This window comes from Maylandia zebra, linkage group LG5 (genome assembly GCF_041146795.1).
Source record: "Maylandia zebra isolate NMK-2024a linkage group LG5, Mzebra_GT3a, whole genome shotgun sequence".
NCBI classification, from domain to species: domain Eukaryota; kingdom Metazoa; phylum Chordata; class Actinopteri; order Cichliformes; family Cichlidae; genus Maylandia; species Maylandia zebra.
The window spans coordinates 768,993-790,257 of record NC_135171.1 but is presented as its reverse complement, the minus strand read 5'-3'; the positions used below and the strand labels follow the sequence as shown (position 1 = coordinate 790,257).

General features: G+C 44.8%; 1 protein-coding gene across 1 annotated transcript; it reads right to left on the bottom strand.

The window, feature by feature from the left end:
* Positions 1–11,064: 11,064 nt before the first annotated feature.
* LOC143418721 (uncharacterized) lies at positions 11,065–12,722 on the bottom strand. The gene is made up of 2 exons (XM_076884447.1): positions 12,517–12,722; positions 11,065–11,631 (listed from the first exon to the last, which is right to left on the bottom strand). Exons 1-2 carry the CDS (start codon positions 12,651–12,653, stop codon positions 11,361–11,363), a joined length of 408 nt encoding a protein of 135 aa, XP_076740562.1. The 5' UTR covers positions 12,654–12,722; the 3' UTR covers positions 11,065–11,360.
* Between the last annotated feature and the right edge of the window lie 8,543 nt (positions 12,723–21,265).

Genomic DNA, 21,265 nt, shown 5'->3' with positions numbered 1-21,265 from the left:
CTCAGCGAGTCTCTTCAGTATGGTAAGTGAAGCTGCCGTGCATGCCGAAGCAGACGGAGCTGCAATGAGCAAATCATCAACATATTGCACTAGTGAACACCCCTCTGGGAGATGGCATGGCGATAAAGCTTCTTTCAACACTTGGTTGAAAATGCCAGGGGAAAGTGCAAACCCTTGTGGCAACCTTGTGTATCTGTACTGTTGTCCCCCATATGTGAATGAAAAAATGTCCCTCAGAGACTCATGCAATGGGAGACAGAAAAATGCATTCGCTAGATCAATACATGTAAACCACTTCTGGTCTGGTGTTAATGCCGTCAATGCTGTGTATGGATTTGGGACTGGCACCGTGTCAGTACGTAAAATGGCATTGATGGCTCTTAAGTCATGTGCCATTCTGTACTTTCCTGTCCCATGCTTCTCTACTGGCAAAATAGGAGTATTCCAGTAGGATTGAGAGGACTCAAGCACCCCTACTTTCAATAGCCCCTCAATGGTTTCTGCAATTCCCTCCTCAGCTTCTCTCTTTTGCCTATACTGTGGTTTCCAAATTGGAGTTTCAGACTTCAGCTGGAATAAAACGGGTGAACACGTTGCCTGGCCCACATCAGTAGGCCCTGCTGACCACAAGGTGTCAGGAAGAGTCGCAAGTGCGGCAACTGCATCCGCATGGTCTGTTCTTTCTCTCCCATGGATTCTTGAGATTTGTTCATGCTCCAACATCACTGTGTCCTCTGATTGACAAGTGATACGATAAATTTTGCATTTTGGCGAGTACCAAACGTCTGGAATCTGAGTAGCTTGCCAGCCAGGTTCCTCGAGGGCTCTCTTGACCATCGTTCCCAGCTCCTTCGCCTGATGACTCTCATGGACCGCCAATGTTATATGGGGCACTGAATCAGGTCCCATTTTGAACCAAGGCCGTTGTTCGTCGGTTAATTTTACTGCTGCCGCGACGCCCTCCGGACCGACATAGATGTTTTGAGAACACACATTCCAAGTCTGGCCTTCAAGGTCAGACTGGAACAGGTCCCTGTAAATTTCATCATCATTTCTATCATAATAGAGGGTGACATGGAACGGATCCCTGGGGAGAGAGAAGACTGCCAAGGCCATAATCCAAGGTTTCCACAACTGATATTGTCTTAGTATGCCTTCTTCCACCATACGACCCCAATAGATGTCAGCGGTCGTTTGTTCACAGTCTTTCAGCAAGTACTGGTTCTTTGAAAATGTCCCCAGGCACGGAAACTCTTTTCCTCCTGGAAGTGTAACTGTTAGTCCATCAGCTGAACACATGATGGTGGCCCCCAGTTTAATGAGCAGATCCCTGCCCATCAAGTTCACAGGCACATGGGGAGACACCACATAGCTGTGCTTCAATGTCTGTTTTCCCAGCACCGTCAGGGCTGGATTGGTTGTCGGCAGCGTCATTGGTACCCCAGAGAACCCCACAACACTGACCACATGGTTGGAAAGTGTGGCACTGTTTGGTTTTTGTTTCAGTGTTGAATAGGTAGCCCCAGTGTCCACAAGGAAGGTCATTTCATCTCCTTCCACACTCATTGACAACATAGGATCTGCCACTCCCATGTTGTCTGGTCTCTGTGGGTCCCGTCAGTACAGCTCCTCCTCTCCGCCCCAATAGCCCAGGGGATACTGAGCCGCTGGCGCCATGCCTGGGTTCGGAGCTTGATGTCCCCTTGTCTGGCCCACTCTGCCTCGAAAAGTTCCCTGTGCCTGGGGTGATGATGGATAACCTGTTTCTGGTGGCCATGGCGTAGGACAATTACGAACCCAATGTCCTCGTCCTCCACACCTTCGGCATACATTCGGGTCCAGCATAGGTCCCCCCAGACCACGGCCCCTTGGTCCACCTCCCCTTTGGGATCCACCACGTCCCCTCAACGACCTAGTAGTCCCCCAATTCCCCGCGGGTCTTCCTTGCCTTGGGAATTCATTGGCGGGCCATCGGTCATCAGGGTACAGAACCGGATTCAAATCTGGCCAATCAGGCCCCGGATCGCCCCGTGGCTGCGCCACCAGCATCTTCTTAGGTCCATCTTTGTTTTCCTTTTTCTTTTCGTTTAGTTTTTCTCTCGCCTCTGCCAATTTCAATTTCACTAACTGCCCTTGCGCCTCCTCCAGCTCCTGTTTCTTCTTGTTCACCTCGTCTTTCTCCAGCTCAAGTCGATGTATAATGTGCCTCTCCCATTTTGCTGAATCCGCCACCGCAAAGTCAGGATTCTTTTGTAAATCTGTTCTTACTCGTTCTGGGAGACCTGCTAACACTGCAGATCGGAACCACGCCCTTGGTTCTCCTTCCCGCCCAGGATGTTCACCAGTTTGAAGAATCCACTGTTCTTTTGCATGCTCCATAAACTCTCTAGGGGAATGTTCTGGGCTCCAAACAATCCTAGGTGTAGTACCAATGTTATGGGTCGGATACTTCTCACGCACTGCGTCAGAGAGAGCATTTCGCACCCTTGCATAGGGGACGTCGTTCGGTTGGCATACAGTTCTTGCTATCTCTTCTACATCTGCGAGGCCTCCTCCTCTGAAGGTCCTCCCACCGATAGCTCGGAAATCTCCCAGGGCCAATTCCTCTCCTTCTGTAAGACTTCCTAGTCTCCTCAACCAAGCGGCTCCTCCCTCCGTGATTGGGGGCAGCTGCTTCACCAGAGCCTCAAGATCTCTGATATTGTAGGCGTGGTAAACTGGTTCACCCCTTACACCCGTCAATAAAGGCATTGTGAGGGGTAATTCCTCCTCTGCGTCACACTGCCCTTCTCCAGTTGGCAATGCAACAGTCTTCCTCTGGTTCTTCTCAAAGATGGACGGTCTTTTATCTCTTGGTTCCTCCAGAACCCTCCCAGAGCGAAGGGTCGTCATTCCTGTGGGAGCCTGAAAATTTGGGGCAAATCCTCCCCTTTGCAGGTTTGACACTTCTCTGGATTTTCGTGTGTTGCTTTTTACTGAGGCCGCCAAGTCCTTTTCCAAGGCATAAAGTGTTTGTGCTTCGCTACGTGGTGTTGCTACGCCTTCCTCCTCCAATTTTCTCAAGAGGCGTTCCAGCTGTATCACGGCCTCCCGATTGTCAGATTCTTTTCCAAAAACGTGGCCTTGCCACTGTTCTTTCTCAGAATTATCAACCGTTGACCTCTGATTGGTTTTATGGGTCGCCTTTGATGGCGCCCTCTGATACTGCATTGAAGGTGAGTCTTCCTCTGAAGTCCAGACCTCCTGGGATGGATTTTCCTGGCTGGGCTGTTGCGATGTCACCTGACCGGTACTTGTAGACGCCACAGGTTGAGCTTCTTCTGTAGCTCTATCTGGGCTAAAAAGAGAGGGAGGAATCAAGATCAACCCCCGTGTAGTGATTCCTTGTGATGTCCCAGCAACTGGGTGAGGCTGACTTACCTCTGATGCAGCTGCCGCTGATTGAGGCTGCATCGCTTTCTGTGCAGGTACCCCTGATTGAGACTGCACTACTCCTGTGTCTGCCTCCACTGTGGCTGGAGCAGATGTCGATGGTGTAGGATTCTCCTGCAAATTGACAATTCCACCTGTCACGTTTCCTGTTTTTCCTTCCGGCCCCCACATAGTGCCACCCTCCAAAGTCACCACTGGACAAATATAAGGAGGGGGTGGGGCACTCAGGAAGTCCTTCAGGCTGGGATATAGCTTTCCCTCAGCCTCAGCTTCCTTTTTTAAGGCTGGCTTGATGTCGTTCACTTCCTCTTGCATCCAGTGGGAAACACCTTGGGAGATAATCATAAGCTTACAATACTTACTTTGTTTTTCCATCATAAGTTTCTTTTCAGCCTTTATTTTCCTCCCCTGAAAGCGTCCTAAGGGTTCCTCTTCAAGCTCCTTGATCCTCTTTTCACATTTCTCCCCTTCCAGTTGAAAGATGGAATGCAGAGGGATTCTGTCCTCCAATGTCTTCTGTTGATTTTCACATAATTCCTTCACTTCTTTTTCTAAATCCTGACACTGACGAGCAATCTCTTTTGAAGAAGTCCCTTCAGTCATTTTAATGGCTTTCTTCAATTCCTGTATTTGCTCCTTCAGTGGCTTGTATCTCTTTCCCCCACCAGGGGTCGCCTTTTCCTCTTCAGCCATTTTGCTTTTTGACCTCACTTACCTTACCAAAATGGCCGGTCTTAGGCTCCTCCCTTAGGGGTTGCCTCGTTGTATTTTCCTTTCGGCAGTCAGAATCTCACAAGCTGGTCAAGCCGAACTTCCGCTAGGCTCCAGCCTGAGAGAGAGAGACCGCCCACAGACACACATACACTCACACACACACTCTCTAATCCTCCTTTCAAGCTAAAAGCTTGACAAACGTCTAATACAACAGTTTTAAGCACGCAAAGCCAGCGAAAATTCACTCTCACATTCACTTCCCTAACAACTACAAAGTTTTCACATACAAAAATAATCCAGACAATCTACCATGCACCGTCTTCCCTCCTTATACGAGAGACTCAACCAACTTTTAAAAGCTTTATTTACACAACATCAAATAAAGCACAGATCTCTGCCTTTTCCAGGTAGAGAAGGAAATACGACCCAACTAAAAATCTCCCAGCAATCACACAAAGTTCTCAAATTTTGTCAAGATATTTATCCCCGCACTCCTACCTTACGGGAGTTTTACACAAGGGATCATTACTCATGGAATTCTATTAAACCATAGTCACATTAGGAAAACACAAACACAAGACTACAAGGTTTAGTTTATTTAATATACTGAAATCTTTTAACCATACTTCTGAGACCCCCTTTCACCTAACAAAGAGAAGCTCAGAAGGACAGAAATGGAGAAATAGGGAGATGAAACCAAGGGCCGCAGCTGTACACACACACACTCCGCTCGTACTCGCGCGCGTGTGCCCGCTACCGCGCAGCACCACACAACCCCTCCTTTCTCCTAAGGAGAAATACACACACACACTCTCCTCTTCTCTAACAGCGAGAGAAGAGAAAGGCGTTTTCGTTTTTTCACACTCTGGATCCACACAGAAGAAATTCAACAACACAAGACAGTTTATGCAATTTACACTTTTAAATTCACACACACACACGGGTAATTTATATTCAATATACACACGGGCCCGTATAAACATAAACACACCGCATGCCAGAACCACTTATCTCGTTTATTTCTCTAGCGGTGTTCCTATACTTTAGACTGATTTAAAAGCATCTATAGCCCAGGGCCGCGCCCTTGCTGGTCAATTAACGTTTCAAGTACGCCGCCTTGAAAACGGTCAGATTACTAAATTCTAATTAATTTATAACCGTTTCCCGCAGCTGGAAAGGAGCTCCACCTCTGGCGCTAGTATCAAACGCACGCCTTCAGCTTTACTTAAAACTCTCAGGCCAACGACGTTGTGTGGTCCCGGCCGAGTCTAACTCTGTCGACCAATGAAGTGCAGTAAGAGAGTGGTCTTTTGTCGACCACTCTGGTCTGTTTGGGATGCTCGAACTTCCCCGGCAACCAACCGAGCAAAAAGCCTAGCCACGCGTCTGCGATTAGGAGTCGCCGCCACGGCGCTGAGCAGCTGCGCTCTTAAGGGACCGCGTCCCCCGTCCTAACACCCTTTAATTGTTTTAAAAGCTTCACTGTGGGCACTTTGCCCCCCCAGTTTAATTATCTGAAGCCCAAAACCGCGTTTTTGCTACCCAATTAAAACCAAATTATCCCTACACTACCAGGTGATCGGCTGGCATCCAACCACCCCACATCAGTTTTCACACACTGTCACACCTTGACTTAAACACATAACTTCTTAACTCAAAATTCACCCCCAAAATAAACAGCAATGAATTTAGTCAGACTAATATGCCCTATTTTAAAACTAATTACTCAAGATCACTATGGACCAACGCCAGAAGCCTATACTGAGTGAATATTATTTAATTCAATTTAGTTTTAACTTCCAATATAGCGCCTTTGGATAAACATCAACAGGTGGCACTACTCACCTTTCTTATTCCGCCTGGCGTCACTCAGATAAGCTGCTGGCCTTCGCCCCTTTGTCACCTCAACGACGAGCTGCGGGTCCCACTCCTCCCCAACCGGGTTTTCGGCACCAGGAATTGTTATGGTTCATTCGATTTAGGGAAGAGAAGAAAGCAAGCCCAGGCCGAAGTAGGTGTCAAAAAATAGTGACCTTTATTACACACTTTGCGCAGTCAGTGTGGGAAAGACAATTTGCAATCCAATCCTTCGTCAACTGGACCATCCCGTCTCCTTATATTGCCATTATGACATCACAGTTGGATCTTTACTGGAAATGATCACAAATGATAACAATTCCCCGCCTATCAAAGAGTTTTCCCTTATATAGACATCAACTGCTACTCTTAAGAGAAAAACAAGTGTGTATTACATTGTGCATTTTGTGAAAGTGTATCTATCAGAGAAACTGTCCTCAGACGACCCTCCTATTATTACTAAGTGTGTAGGTGGACGTGCGTGTGTTACATAAGTGCGTGCATGTGGTTACAGGCCGTACGTGCCCAACAGGACTGGTGGGTCTGAACGGTGTGACTGCACTAAAGTGCAACAACTTAAGCAGATAACAAGAATGATACAGAACCTCAATAAACAGTCAGTGTGCATTAATATTTGCTCAGAGTAACACAGATGTAATTAAAAGATTATTCTGTCAACAGATTCAACAATGGTAAATGATTAATCAATGATAACTGATTATGAGAATACAAAATAAAATATCTCCTGATCACATCAGCCAAACCGATTTACTCCGGAACAAATAAAACACAGAAAAAAGGCAAACAATTACATTTTTAAGTTATCCGAGTGACTTATGGTAAATGGCCTGTACAGCACTTCACTTGGTCCTAAGGACCCCAAAGTGCTTCACACATCCAGTCATCCACCCATCCACACACACATCCACACAATGGTGATGGCAGCTACAGTGTAGCCACAGCCGCCCTGGGGCGCACTGACAGAGGCTGCCGGACACTGGCGCCACCCTCTGACTTATATATCATGTTTAACCAGAGTAGCCAAAGAGCGGGGTCTGAAAACGATGAAGCCGGGAGTCCGCTGCTCTCGCCGGCTGGAGTGACCATTGAACCCCCCGGCTTGCTATCGAGCGGGTGGGTAACAGACGTCTCCGAGAACGTCGGCGCACTTTTGCAAATATGCGATGTCTTGATAAACCCAACAGATATTTGAAGTTTACACAGCTACTTTCTCCCCTTAATATATGTTAAAAGTTTATTTTGTGGCCCAGAAAGATTAAAAAGACTAATTTTGAAACTTAGTAGTGCCGCCATTGTTGGCAGCTGAAATTTGGCTGGGCCGTGCTATGAATTCTGGGATATGGTGGGCCACGAAGGACACACCCGACCCATCCTTCAAACTCGGGGAAATGAAGGACGCATTTGAAGGAGTCGAGGAATCGGGACAGCCTTCGTCGCCTGGCTGTGACGTCATCGGCCTTCAAATGCGGCCTCCGGAGGATGCAGCCGACGTTTTGGGACACAGCTTGTGTGTCTTTGTTGGTCATGTGACCTCCCAGGGACTACACATGGAAACGAGCAGTTTAGCTCAAATCTGGCAGGTTTCCATCGTCTGTTTTTGTCCTGATGTCCATGAACATGAACACTGTCCCTGTCAAACACGTCCAGATAATCTGATCCAGTGTTGTTCTTCTTCTGTGGTGTTTGTGATGGAGCAGCAGCTGCTGATCCTGATGTCCTCCACCAAGGGGGCAGCAAATTCAGCTGACTGTCATCATTTATTAAAAAGATGTAACAATGTGACATAATGCAATATAATAGTGTCAGTTACACATTGTGGGTTGCACTGTGGCCAGAATGGACATTACCTCCTGCCTAATGGAAGCTGTCAGCCATCCTGCAACCATGAATTAGATAAGCAGAAGTGAAGGGATTGTTAACAACAATTTAATAATAAAATGTAATGTGATAGTTGCACTTTATTAGCTACCCACAATCGTATGAATAATAACCATGAATGCACTGCATGCTCATAGCAAGTTCTTTAGGTTTAAAGTGAGATCCTGCTTTAAAGGGCGCTTCATCTGCTGGGAATGACATGTTTCTTCTAGTATGTAAGGCTCAGCCCATCTTACTGGGACTTACTTTTGTAGATCCACATGCTCTAAACCTGGTGCTCCATGATTGGTGCAGAAGCTTTAAGCTACTATTAACAAATAATGACCATGGACTTAGTTGTTACTACAATAACTTATCATTGAGCAACTTGTATATTTAATTTTACTTGTAAAACTATGCAAGTAGAATTGAATGGGGCACAGTGAGCTGAGCACAGGCCCACTCTGTGACACTCAGAGGTTTGTGGATATCATACTGAGAGTATTGGACACAGTGCAGCCAGCTTGCAGCCACTTTCCCACCACTTTAGCACAATGTTTACATGAGACTCAGCCACACTAATGTTCCTGGGCAGACATGTGGTGCAGCATGGCTGATGGCACTGTACCTGCAGCTGTCATGGACAAGAACCACCCAATACCTCACCCAAGCCAAGCCTGTGCTGATGTTGTGATCTGAGACCGAGACACTAACCCAGGATCATGATATGATGTTGTGAGAGTTTCACTAAGAATTAGCTCTGATTACAAGATTTCAATCTATCGTAACTCTAATTTGTATTTACTTCAGTTTGTTCATCTTGGAGCTGTGTGCAGCTGAGGACAGTCTTATTATTACCAGGTGAGGATATGTAACAGCCACAGTCTGTAGAGATGATGTCACCATGGAGTGGTGATGTCACTGGAGCTGCCAATATGTGCTCCAGCCAAAGCTACACCAGAGGGTTGTGCTGTGTAACAGGTTGGTGCAGGTGGTGTTATCTACATTTGAACATTAGGCAACAGTCTCATGAAGACACTTTATATTGTTCACTAAAGACCAACAATAACAGAGACAAAGGGAGAGCAGCAGAACTAGTGCTAACAATTAGCACTGCTAGCCTGCCCACCAACACCAGCTAATGTTCTAAAAACGATGATCAATGATTTTGCTGTAACGGCTCCAGCTGTCTGTGTCAGGGACACGTTGGAGATGAAGTGAGTGATCCAGTGACAAAGGTTTGGAAACCTGCAGTCAGCTGAGACTAAAGGAGTCACCTGACCGAGAGACGAAATGTTTCACTGAGAACGTCCAGATGAACAGAATCAACCTTTGGGATAATCTGTTCCACACATCCATGTTTCACTTACTGCATTATATTTCCTCATTGCTGTGCACACAGGCCTGTGGCTTATAACCAACTCCAAGTTCAGACTCAGAGGCTGCTGAAGCTGTTTTCTGGAACAGAGACGTGTTGGATATAAAACCAACTCTTCTTTATGTGTCAGCACTGAGGAAAGGAGCAGCTTCGTTTCTAACGGTGTGTTCACACCGAACGCGATGGACGCGAATAGAGCGTCAGGTTTACATGTAAAGTCAATGGAAAGGCGCGATGACGCGCGATTGCGGGTCCCGCAAAAATTCGGAAGCAGATTTGCGTCGCGAAAACGCCAAAACGCGTGAAACGCGCGTCAGTGTAGCGCGTCTGGCGCGTTTGACGCGCGAATAAAACCACGCGCGTGAGTTTTTGTGTTGCACTTTGTGCATACGCGCGTTTCGCGTCTACCGCTCGAGTTGGAAAAATCTGAACTCCAGCGTCAAATCGCGCCGCGACAACCAATCAGGAGCCTGGTGACGTGGCTGTTACCTAGGTCAAGGGGGCAGATCCAGCCAAAGCCTTTCATACTTCAATGGAGGGGAAGGCTAATCAATGCGGTAGCAAACAACTCGGAGCTGTACAACACCAGCTGCTTTCAGTACCGAGACAGGAATAAAAAGGACCGAGCTTGGAGGAAGATATGTGAAGAGATCGGGCAACCTGGTAAGTTCATTCATTTCTCTTTTGAAAGTTTTCACTGACCCAGGGAAGCCGCACAAAAGCTAGCAAGCCACCGCTATTTTCCCACTGACGTACAAATACCGTTCTGCTTTTATGCATGTTATCATTTAGGAATATATTTTATTGTTTATTAATAAACAGCACACAGTGGTCCCGCTGTTCATCCGTCACTGCTTTGCTTTTTCGCTGATTTTTTATTGCACAGTACAGCATTGCATTCTGCAGCCTGATTGACAAATCTCCTGCGCTTGCCAAATTTATCACGTTTGGTTTTGATAACCATCGCGTCCAATAGAAAAAACAGCACAAAAACACCCATAACTATGAGCCTCATTCGGAAATAGACACCTGCACCGCGAGGGAAAAAGGCGCACGAAAGTGGCGGGCAGATGAAGACAAAATGCGGCATAATAATACTTTTACGTTTTGCAATCTACAAAGGTTTGCACTTTGAGAATCAATTGTGAGAACTGTGACCAGGGGCTAGTTATTCTGAGAACCCCTGCAATAAATGAGGGACCACTGTCTACTCTACGATTATTATATCCAACCTGTTAACATTTAATACTGTATTGATAGAACCAACTGATTCTGCAGCAGAGCATCCCCAGTCCCTGAGCTCCTGCTGCTGCACCCACAGATATGTACAGCAAGCACTGATACCTTTTTAGTCGGTGGGATTCCCTTGTGATCACCTTTACTAAATATCTACAACCAATCTGATTATATCCTGTTATTGTTTTTTTTTTTTCCAATGTTGAAATTAAAATCTAGTAGCAGCCTTCTCATTTCTTTGTGTTTTGTGCTGTTTTACAGGCCCACAGAGGAGGACGGCTCCGAGGCAGATGAGGGACGGGTCCCAGGACGGTCCATCGGCGGTGGAGCTGGCCATCCTGGAGTCCCTGAAGAGGCCACACCAGTCTCCAATGGAGCATTTCCTCCTCAGCCTTGTTCCTGCTCTGGAGAGCAGCTGGTCCTTTTTATTCCTGTCTCTCTGTAAATTCTTATATTTTGTATATTTATGTTTAATGTTTTTCTGTTTGAGACTTTTAATATTATTTCAAATAAATGTTTATAATGACTAATGTCTCAGTTCTACTACACAGCAAATGTTGGCACACAACTTGACACATGTAGAATTTATTTCATATTATACTAATGACAAAATATACTAATACAGTGGGATGCAGAAGTTTGGGCAACCTTGTTAATAGACATTATTTTCCTGTATAAATTGTTGGTTGTTACAATAAAAAATGTCAGTTAAATATCATACAGGAGACACACACAGTGATATTTGAGAAGTGAAAAGAAGTTTACTGGATTTACAGAAAGTGTGCAATAATTGTTTAAACAAAATCAAGCAGGTGCATCAATTTGGGCACCACAAAAAATAAATGAAATAAATATTTAGTGTATATCAATGTGTGTGTCTCCTATATGATATATGGGGTGCCTTTGTCAGGACGTGCTTCCCATCCAGAGCTGCACAGCACAGAGGAAAGTTCCAGCGCTCCTGGAATCCCTCTGTGATGGAGCGCCAGTCTCCAGGTGAAGGCACAGCCATGAAGTCGTCCACTAGACAGTCCCAGATGGACGTCGCTGCCTGGGGGGTGATCTGGCTCACCGTGGACACACCGACTCTGAAACTGAACGCGATGGTCCTGAAGGAGTCCCCGGTGACAAGGAACCTGGACAAAATTGTTCAAAATCAGTATTATGTGTACTGCAGTTACAAAATACATTATTCAAATTCCAAAATACTTTTGTGATGTCAGATTTAAATCACAAAACATGAATCTTACATAAAACCTTTTGTAATTATAAGGATAATTACAAAATGTATATTAGATAATATCTAAAACAGTTGTGTTTTGTTTTAACTTTAACATATCATAATTTGATTGGTAGCAACTTTCACAACTACAGTGAGCCAATCACTCATAATTCCTAAACATGTCAATCAGGTAGGAATGAAGTGAGACATTAATAGAAATAAAGAGTTGTGTGTTGACATGTAGCCCTTTCCTTGCTTAAATCATTAATATTTTTGAAAAATTAATCTGTGATAAGACAGCTTATCAAGATAGAACCATGTAACTAGAGATGAACCAAACTGTTCACAGTTTTATCTAACTGTTTTAATAAAGGCTGTGACCCCTGCTATAGAGTCTGACAGCTGCAGGGATTATATACAAATATTCAACTATCCCAGAATTAAACCAGGTCTAAATAAAAAGGAGTGAGTATCACTACAAGGTTAACTCAGTGGTCCTAATGCTACAGTTTGATATCAGCAAACACCGAGCGCATACATTGATGTGACACCACAGCCATGCTATCATGCAAACACTGATAACAGCATAAATCGAATTAAATCGGGGCTTGATGAGAGCTTCTGAGTATCACTAGAAATATTATAAATAGTTGTCTCTGTACCACAGTTTGCTTTCAGTAAACACCGACAGCATTCACTGTTAGCATAGCACATCCATGTTAGCAGTGTATAACTGGATGGATTAGCATATTAGCACAGATATCAATAAAGGACTACCGTATTAAACACTTTTACTAACCTCAGGCAGACGGACAGGCGCTCTGCAGGTGGGATTGAGCGTCTGTAGTTGGTGTCTAGGCGGGCAATGCTGGGACCGACGAGGGAAAGCAGGTCCTCAAACTGGCCGACGGTGATAGCGCTGGAATCGGCCGTCATCCAGGCGCAGCTCCTGGAGCAAGTGGTGAAACTCACCAAACTGCTCACACCTCTGGAGGACCTGATGGACCCAGGTACGGCAAGGATGTCTTTTACGCTGCTGCTCTGCTCTCCACAGTACATAGAGAAGGGAGACTCTCTCTTCAAGCGCTAGCTCGATAGCTGCCATCTTGCAAAGATACCGGTCTGGCACAACTCCCTCCCACATTCCTCCCACATTTCCGGTTCACGCGCGTCAAAATATGATATTTTGACGCGTCAAAATATGATATTTTGACGCGCGATGGATTTTTCTTGGACACGCGTTGAGACGCGAATGTACACGCGTCAAATTAGGGGCGTTTGGGGCGTTTTATTCGCGTCCATCGCGTTCGGTGTGAACACACCGTAAGTGTATGAAGGACTGTAGCAGTGTGTGTGTGAGCTTTATTTCACAGACAGAACCATGTCAAAAACACAACTTCAGGTAAAAACAATACAAAATCAAAGAGTCTGATCAGAAGGATTAAACAGAGGAGTGTGGGACTGTTTTTAACAGACAGCAGGTTAAGCCAGGCTGGAGGAGTAAACTGAGCCTTGGTGTGAGCAGCAGTGTGTTTGACAGGAAGCTGAGATAAACAGTCTGGAGCCCATTTAGTGCTTCATATGAAAGTGTGAGGATTTGAAAGCAAATCTAAAATCAAGCAGGAGTCAGTGTGAGAATGATTTGTGCTTTTCCTCAGTCAGATGCTGGGAGTTTCAGTTCATCCATGTTCAGCGTGCTGTGGTTTGTGTAACAGGAGAATATGACAGTATAAATCAAGTCTTCATGTCACTGAAAGCCTCCACAGTCTGCTATGGAGGTGCATCAGTTTGGATTTACAAGAAGAACATTTCTTAAACCTGCCACAAGATGGCGCTCCAACAGAAGGGATGTCCACAGTGTAACACAGACACACACATACTGTGTGAATGTGTGAGTGAATGGGCTTTCAACACAAGGCTTCTGCTGCTACCTTTAATGACATAATTAGCTAACAAGAACAAACTGTTAATTACCACCAAAGAACGGCTCCAGATTTTAGCTGCTGACCATTTTGTGAAACGTTGATTACATCAGCTTATTGTTGATTTTTCAACCTTAATATCAGCTGCTTTAAAGGAGCCTCGTTCTCTGGCAGTAACACTTTTCTTCACTAGATGCAGTGCAGGCACAGTCTGTGTTTCTAAACTACACACTAATGTTCATTGTTGTGCAGCTAAATCCTCCCTCTGGATGGGAAGAATCCCTGTCAGGCTTCAAACACCTGGCTTGGTGTTCTGGAGCTAATGTGTCACCTGTGAGGACTCTGAGATGAACACACAGCAGACACTTCAGTTCTCCGTCTGTGTGTCCTCAGTTTCCCAGCATGCCTTGGCTGTGGTGGTGGAGGTGAATGAGGGGGAACATGCTGCTCTGTCAGCACTCAGGTTTCATACCTGGTGATCTCAGAGGACAAAGCGGCGTTACAGCAGCGCACGTTGATGAGACCTGATGCTCTAAACAGTTCAGACTTCAGCCTCACTCTGAGAAAACAAACGACTGACTGTCAGCAGCAACTACACCTGCTCCATCAGTGACGGAGAGAAGAACTGAGACTGAGAGACATACAGCTGCAGGTCAAAGGTCAGAAACGCCCGCTCTTTGTACGGGTCAGGAGTTAGTACTGCAGAGGTCAGAGGTCAGCTTGCTGACAAACCATTTGAAACAGTTTGGAGCTAAAAGCACAACAGCAGAGGAAAGAAGAGACACTGCAGAGATGATGCAAAATATTGTGTTTTGTTCTCAGCTGTCAAAAAGTGTAACACACGTGTTCCAGCACAGCCTTTGTGTACTTTCACTTCTCCATACTGTCCATTGGAAATCCTGTTTGTTCCTTTTTGATTTCAGTCCATGTGTCCAAAGCAAACTTCTGTCCCACACTTTCTCTGCTGACTCTTCACCGATGCTCAGATGATCTCAGATGATTTCACCAGAACTCATCAAAATTCGGGCTCCACAGAAACCCAGACGTCACTAAACAAGCGTAACAAGCAAAGTGAAAACTGGTCGTTCAGCTTTATTGACCAAAGATAAGCTCACATGTCACCTCATGACACAGACACTTATTTCCACAGCATGCACGAGGACTGACAATAAGTGTCTATAAAGCCACTTCTATCTGCCACACCTGTGCTTCTGTCATGGTTGCTCTCCTCTCACTCTGTCATTTATCCACAGTCTGCCTCCCTCTGCTCCGTCAGCTGACGTCCTCTCTACACCACCTGCTGTGTTTTATCCTGCAAAAACACATTTAAGAAGCGTTGCACCGAGTAACGGGAGGAACTGCTATAAAATCCATTTAAAGGAGGTGGTGCTGAGTGCTGTGACTGGGGTCCCACCACTGACATCACGGGTGGAGGACATGTTGGAAAACTGCTACAAAGTGCTGTGCAGCCAGCAGAGCTTACAGTCTGTCCTGTGTGTCATACAGGCTCTCACACTTAGTGTTTCTGTGACACATTGAAGAGAAGTTTGTGTTGTTCACAGTTGTGCTTGTACTGAGTGACAGCTGACATGACCTAACAGGAATAATGTGTCTGTGCTGAATGAGAAGTAACACACAATGAAGTCTTGATGCATCTCAATCATCCAGGAAAGTGAGTCTGTTGCTTCTGTTCATCTGGACGCAGCGTTTTGTGGGAGAAACGTGTCGTCATCATCAGGTGACGTCTTCAGTCTCAGCTGCAGGTTTCAGTCTTACAAACAGGACATTTGCATAAAGACTGAAAGCAGCTGCAGGAACGATGGGCTGGGAGCTCCGTTCCTTCATCTTAATTATGCAGATTCTCAGGACCATTGATCAACAACCACTGATCCATGTCCATGAGTCCCATTCACAGAGATGTGGGAATGGCTGCAGTCACAGCATGTAAGATGGAAATAAATGAGAAGTATTTAGCTGAAGTGGATTTGATTTATGTTAGTTCTTTTTTAACTTGTAGTTCTACATTGGAAGATTATTGTGATATTGAAATATAAAAATACATTTATATTCTATTATTTTCTCAAAATAAGCGTCACACTCGTGGAAGTGTAGCCGCCGAAACGCCTGCATTTATGGAGACTTTCAGCCCCAGGTAGGCCAGTTATGGATCTTCGGATCCACATTATGTCAGCAGCTGTTCTCCACCGTGAACTGTGTTCAAACAAACACGCTCACGCCTCACAGACGACAGCTTACAGTCCTGTAGAGATAAAGTGACTTCGTACAGCCCCGTCTTCAGTCTTGTGGAGATGATCTCGACGCTTTGGTGGATGTTACTAGCTCCTATGCAGTATTTTGTAAAGACATGATTACACCCCGTAAGCGTGTTAAAATTTACACTAACAATAAGCCATGGGTCACTAAAAGTGTCAAATCCTGTTTAAGGAAAAAGAGACAGGCCTTTAAAGAGGGGCTGTTACCGATTTTCAGACAGCTACCAAGGAAATGAAAATCGAGATCTTGAAAGCAAAACAGAGCTACAAAAACCTTCTTGAAAGCAAATTTGCTGCAAAAACTTTTGGGTCTGCCTGGACTTGTATGAAAACCATAGCAGGGTTTCAAAATCCCCAGAGCAGCAGTCAGGTCATTTTAGATGGTTTTAATTCAGACAGAGATTTGCAAACGCTTTAAACATGTTTTATGCTCGTTTTAGTTCTTCTGATTTCAGCGAGGATATTTGGGAACTGAAACAGAAACTGAGAGATACTCAGCACTTTATCATTGAACTCAGCGATGTTAAAAAGGCCTTTCATACAGTCAATGTGAACAAGAGCCAGGTCCTGATAATATTAGTGGCCGCCTAATTAAATCTTGTGCTGATGAACTCAGTCCTATATTTCAGGTTATTTTTAACAAATCCTTGCAAACACAACATGTGCCCTCTCTTTGGAAAGAAGCAGTCGTGGTTCCTGTCCCTAAATCTAAACGACTTCAGGCCTGTTGCCTCACTTCAGTTGTCATGAAAGTCTTTGAAAAAATCATCAGAAATGTGATTATGAAGAGACTGAAGGTCAGCTGGATCCAATGCAGTTTGCATACAGGCCCAACAGAGGAGTGGAGGACGCACTTTTGACTTTACTAAATCTGATTCTTAAACATGTAGAGAGTAAAGGGACTTTTGCAAGACTTCTTTTCATTGATTTTTCTTCGGCTTTTAATACAACACAGCCCCATATTTTAATTAAGAGACTTTTAGAACAGTTTGAAATCAGGAAAAACCTGGTGGGCTGGATTTTAGATTTTCTAACTGACAGGTCACAAAGAGTGAGAATAAATGGGGTTCTGTCTGACCCAGTGTTCTCCTCCACAGGTTCTCCTCAAGGCTGCGTCCTATCGCCCTTATTATTCACTCTCTATACAAACATGTGTCAGGGCAGACATGAAAACAGGGTCATTATTAAATATGCAGATGACTCTGTTATTGTCAGCTTACTGAAAGAGGGTGAAACTAACCACGGTCCAGTCATTGATGACTTTGTTCAGTGGTGGGAGGAGTCTTATCTCCAGCTGAACATATCTAAAACAAAAGACATGGTTGTTGATTTTAGGAAACAACAAAATGGGCACGGAGTCACTTTAATTAAAGGTCAGAAAATAGAGCAAGTACAATCATATAAATATCTTGGGACCATAATCAATGAAAAACTGAACTTTGATCAAAATTGCAAATCAGTTTGTAAAAAGTGTCACCAGCACCTTTATTGCCTTAGGAAATTTGTTCATTTCCACATTGACCAAAACATTTTAACTTTGTTTTATCGTTCTTTTATTGAGTCTGTTTTATCCTTTTGTTTGGTGGCATGGTTCGGTCAGACCTCTGTCACAGAGAAAAACTCTCTGAATCAGATAGTGAGATGGTCCAGTCGTCTGATAGGTGAGCCACAGTCTTGTTTAGCCTCCCTGTACTCTGAGCAGGTACAGAGGATGGCTTTATCAATCCTTAAAAATGGTTCCCATCCTCTAAGGGGTGAATTTCAGCTTCTTCCCTCGGGACGGAGGTTTCTATTTCCGAGATGCAGGACAAAGCGTTATAAAAATAGCTTTGTCCCCGTTGCTGTCACTGAATTAAATAAGAACTGTTTTTGATTCGAAATATTAAAGTATGTGTCACAGTGAGCTTTATATATTTACTAGGTATGTGTGTTTTTAAAGGGATGTCAAATGCTGTCATTTTCCTGTAAAGCAAATTTACCTTGCCTTTGGGTATAAATAAAGTTACCTTACCTGCAGACGCTGTGCGCAGAGGTTCAGGAGCAGAAGTCCCGTTGTAAAGATATCACGGCAGACCCGACGATGTTTGCATGAACGCGCTTTTTTTAAAAGTCAGGTCAAGGCTCCAAAAGCCCAAAGGCGATATAACAGTTTGTGTTTGCTACATGGATCATTGTAGTTCAGCTTTCCTTTGTTATATTTCTTTAAGAGCTCAAAATGTGTTCATTACATAAATCAAATGTAATTTTCTCTGTAGCACTTGATGGATTTCATAAGCAACACACTGTAGTTGTTCACACAAAGCATAAAGGTAAAAACAATATACACAGTGTTATCTTCATTTTAGATGTCACAAAGTATTTGCGGCTCCCAGTGTTTTCCCGAACCCTGACCCTTTGCGTGGAAACCGGGTCCAAAAGGCTCTTTGGGTGTTAAAGGTTGCTGACCCCTGCACTAGGCCCAACTGACACATATATTTGATTCCAAATACAAAAAATAATGTGTAACCTGCTGGAAGAATGTAGGAGGTTGAGACAGGATCTCAACACTTGGTGTCTGCAACAAAAGACAACAATATGTGGGGCGATCGTGGCTCAAGAGTTGGCAGCTCGTCTTGTAATCGGAAGGTTGCCGGTTCGAGCCCCGGCTTGGACAGTCTCGGTCGTTGTGTCCTTGGGCGAGACACTTCACCCGTTGCCTACTGGTGGTGGTCAGAGGGCCCGGTGGCGCCAGTGTCCGGCAGCCTCGCCTCTGTCGGTGCGCCCCAGGGTGGCTGTGGCTACAAGCTTGCCATCACCAGTGTGTGAATGGGTGGATGACTGGATGTGTAAAGCACTTTGGGGTCCTTAGGGACGAGTAAAGCGCTCTACAAATACAGGCCATGTAATGGCAGAAACATTCTCTAGTGTAAATCCTGACTAGTTCATTAACTACAGATCAGTTTCAGTGAACATTATTCACAGAGGGATCTGAGTTCCTTATACCAGACTCTACAGAAACTGTAACACTGTACAGCTCTGCGACTCAACAATATGACAACAATGTAACACACACTAGAATCATCAAATAAAGCCCCACTAACCACTAGAACTAGAACTAACTAACTAGCACTGGACACTTGCATATTAGAGATTTCTACCACCATAGGAGGCGAGATATCATCCTTGAACCAGAGCATCCAGCCCTCAATTTCGGACATAAAAAGCGACGTGGCCAGGCATGATAACACTTTGACTGAACTGCAGGACTGTGCCTCGAACCACTCTGACACCATCGCCACTCTCCAGGCCACTGTGGAGCGTTTGTCTGCGGAGGTAAAGAAGTTAGATGAGAGATGTGGAGCTCTTGAGGCACTCCAGGAGGAATAATTTAAGAACTGCAGGAATACCAGAAGGCACAGAGGGACCCAAGATGACTGAGTTGGTTCACACCTGTTGGCGGAGGCCCTATCTCTCGAGGAGAAGCCACTCATCGATCGAGCACATAGAGTGAATCGCCAGCGTCCCAAACAAAGTCATCTTCCTCGGCCCATCATCTTGAGATTGCACTACTACCACATTGGTGAGGAGATACTGCTGAAAGCTGCAGAGAACAAGAACCTGATGTATAAGGGTTTTTAAAATAAACATCCTCCCAGATTTCCCTCCCTCTGTTGGAAACGCAGAGCCGCATTTGCAAATATGAGAGGAAGACTACGTGGGATGACCGGCGTCAGGTACAGACTGCTATACCCTGCAAAGCTGTTAGTGACCCATGGTGATGTGAGGAAAAGCTTTACCGATCCCAAAGAGACCGTAGACTACGCAGAGAAGCACCTCTCCCACCCACCTTCAAATGTATTAAAAGCAAGGATATATCTATATGTCTAACGCTGACACAGCACTGTGTTTCTTCTTTTCCCTTTATATTCCATGTAAAGGTGAATATGGAGCGTTTATGGAGCTCGTTTATTGACCAGCTGTCAGTTAGAAGGTAAGAGTTACTAGGTTAACAGAGGTTAGCAGTAACAGTACGGGGAAGTATATTGTGTTGTTCTTTTGTTGGTTTTTATTTTATCCTACTTTACTTTGTTATTTTGATTTTACCTGTTGTGAGTGCTTCCCGTAATTCTCCTTTTTCTTGCGCCGCTGCGGCCAGAGTTCACAACATTACATATTTTTGTATCTATAAACAGGAAGCTGACACTCTCCAGACTTTATCAAAGGTGTGAGCGTCACAGCAGAGGCCTTTGTGTCAACGTAGCTGAAGACAAAACACAGAAACACATGAAGGAGATTTTCCTGGCCTGGATTTTATACAAATATTCTGCAGTACATCAAAAATGAAAGAAAACCATTAGTCAACATATGAACATCACCTCTGAAGTTACAGAGCTTTGATTGGAGACACAGCTGAGCGTTTTGCATTTTGCATAATTAATTACATAATTAATTATGTAACCATAATTAAATGGTTACATCATCTTTAAAGTCCCCAGAGATCAGGAAAAGGGCCTGAGGGTGCTGTGTTTGGAGTCTGCTGGTTACAGTGTGCAGGACCTCACAGGCTGCTGCAGCGTTAGCAGAGGGCGGGACATACACAGCTATCATAATCACGTGTGTAAACTCTCGTGGTAGATAGTACGGTCTCATGCTAACCGCTAGCAGCTCAATGTCCTTACAGCATAGCGTCTCTTTGATAGAGAAATGCCCAGAGTTACACCATCTATCGTTCACAAACACAGCCAGACCCCCTCCTCCCTTCTTACCACTCTCCGCTGTTCTGTCATAAGAGGCTCAGCAGCTAAAGCAGCACACCTGGGTCTGCCAGCCTATTAAAAGCAGCCCTTTGCTTCACCTGCTTCACTAAACATTATTATTTTAAGCAGAGTGGTGTGATTTATGTAGGCATTGCTGTGTGACAGGATGACTTTTCTTGCACACCCACCAAATGAGGGCGCACATGCTTCCACGCCCACTGGTGACTGCACACATCCTTTCAAGGAAGCATTTCATTCATCCCTAACAAATGGAACAAAACACTGTGCAGCGTGTTCAGGTTTGAACGTGGCCCTGGCCTCTCTCTGCATCCACCTGGCACATGCAACACACATCCACTCCCTGCTGAACTGCTTGTATTTGATGTGTTGAAGTTTTGGTAAAGTTTGAATAAATTCCACTTTATTTATAGGAACATTTCATCTGTGGACTCCTGCTTCCCCTCTCCTTGAGCCAGTTTGTGACGGGAACATGACATAAGAAAACTAATTTATCCCTTTTTGATTCTGTGTATCTGGCGCTCATCCAGTGAGTTCACACTTGGCAGAAACAGACTGAATTTGTCTGGAGAACTTTGGCTTCAGCCAAGTTAGATAAA

Excerpts from the sequence above, each read along its gene's own strand:
- LOC143418721 (XM_076884447.1), bottom strand. The coding sequence starts at position 12,653 with ATGACGGCCGATTCCAGCGCTATCACCGTCGGCCAGTTTGAGGACCTG. Across the intron at positions 11,632-12,516 it reads CGCCTGTCCGTCTGCCTGAG|GTTCCTTGTCACCGGGGACT; the intron begins GTTAGTAAAAGT and ends AATTTTGTCCAG.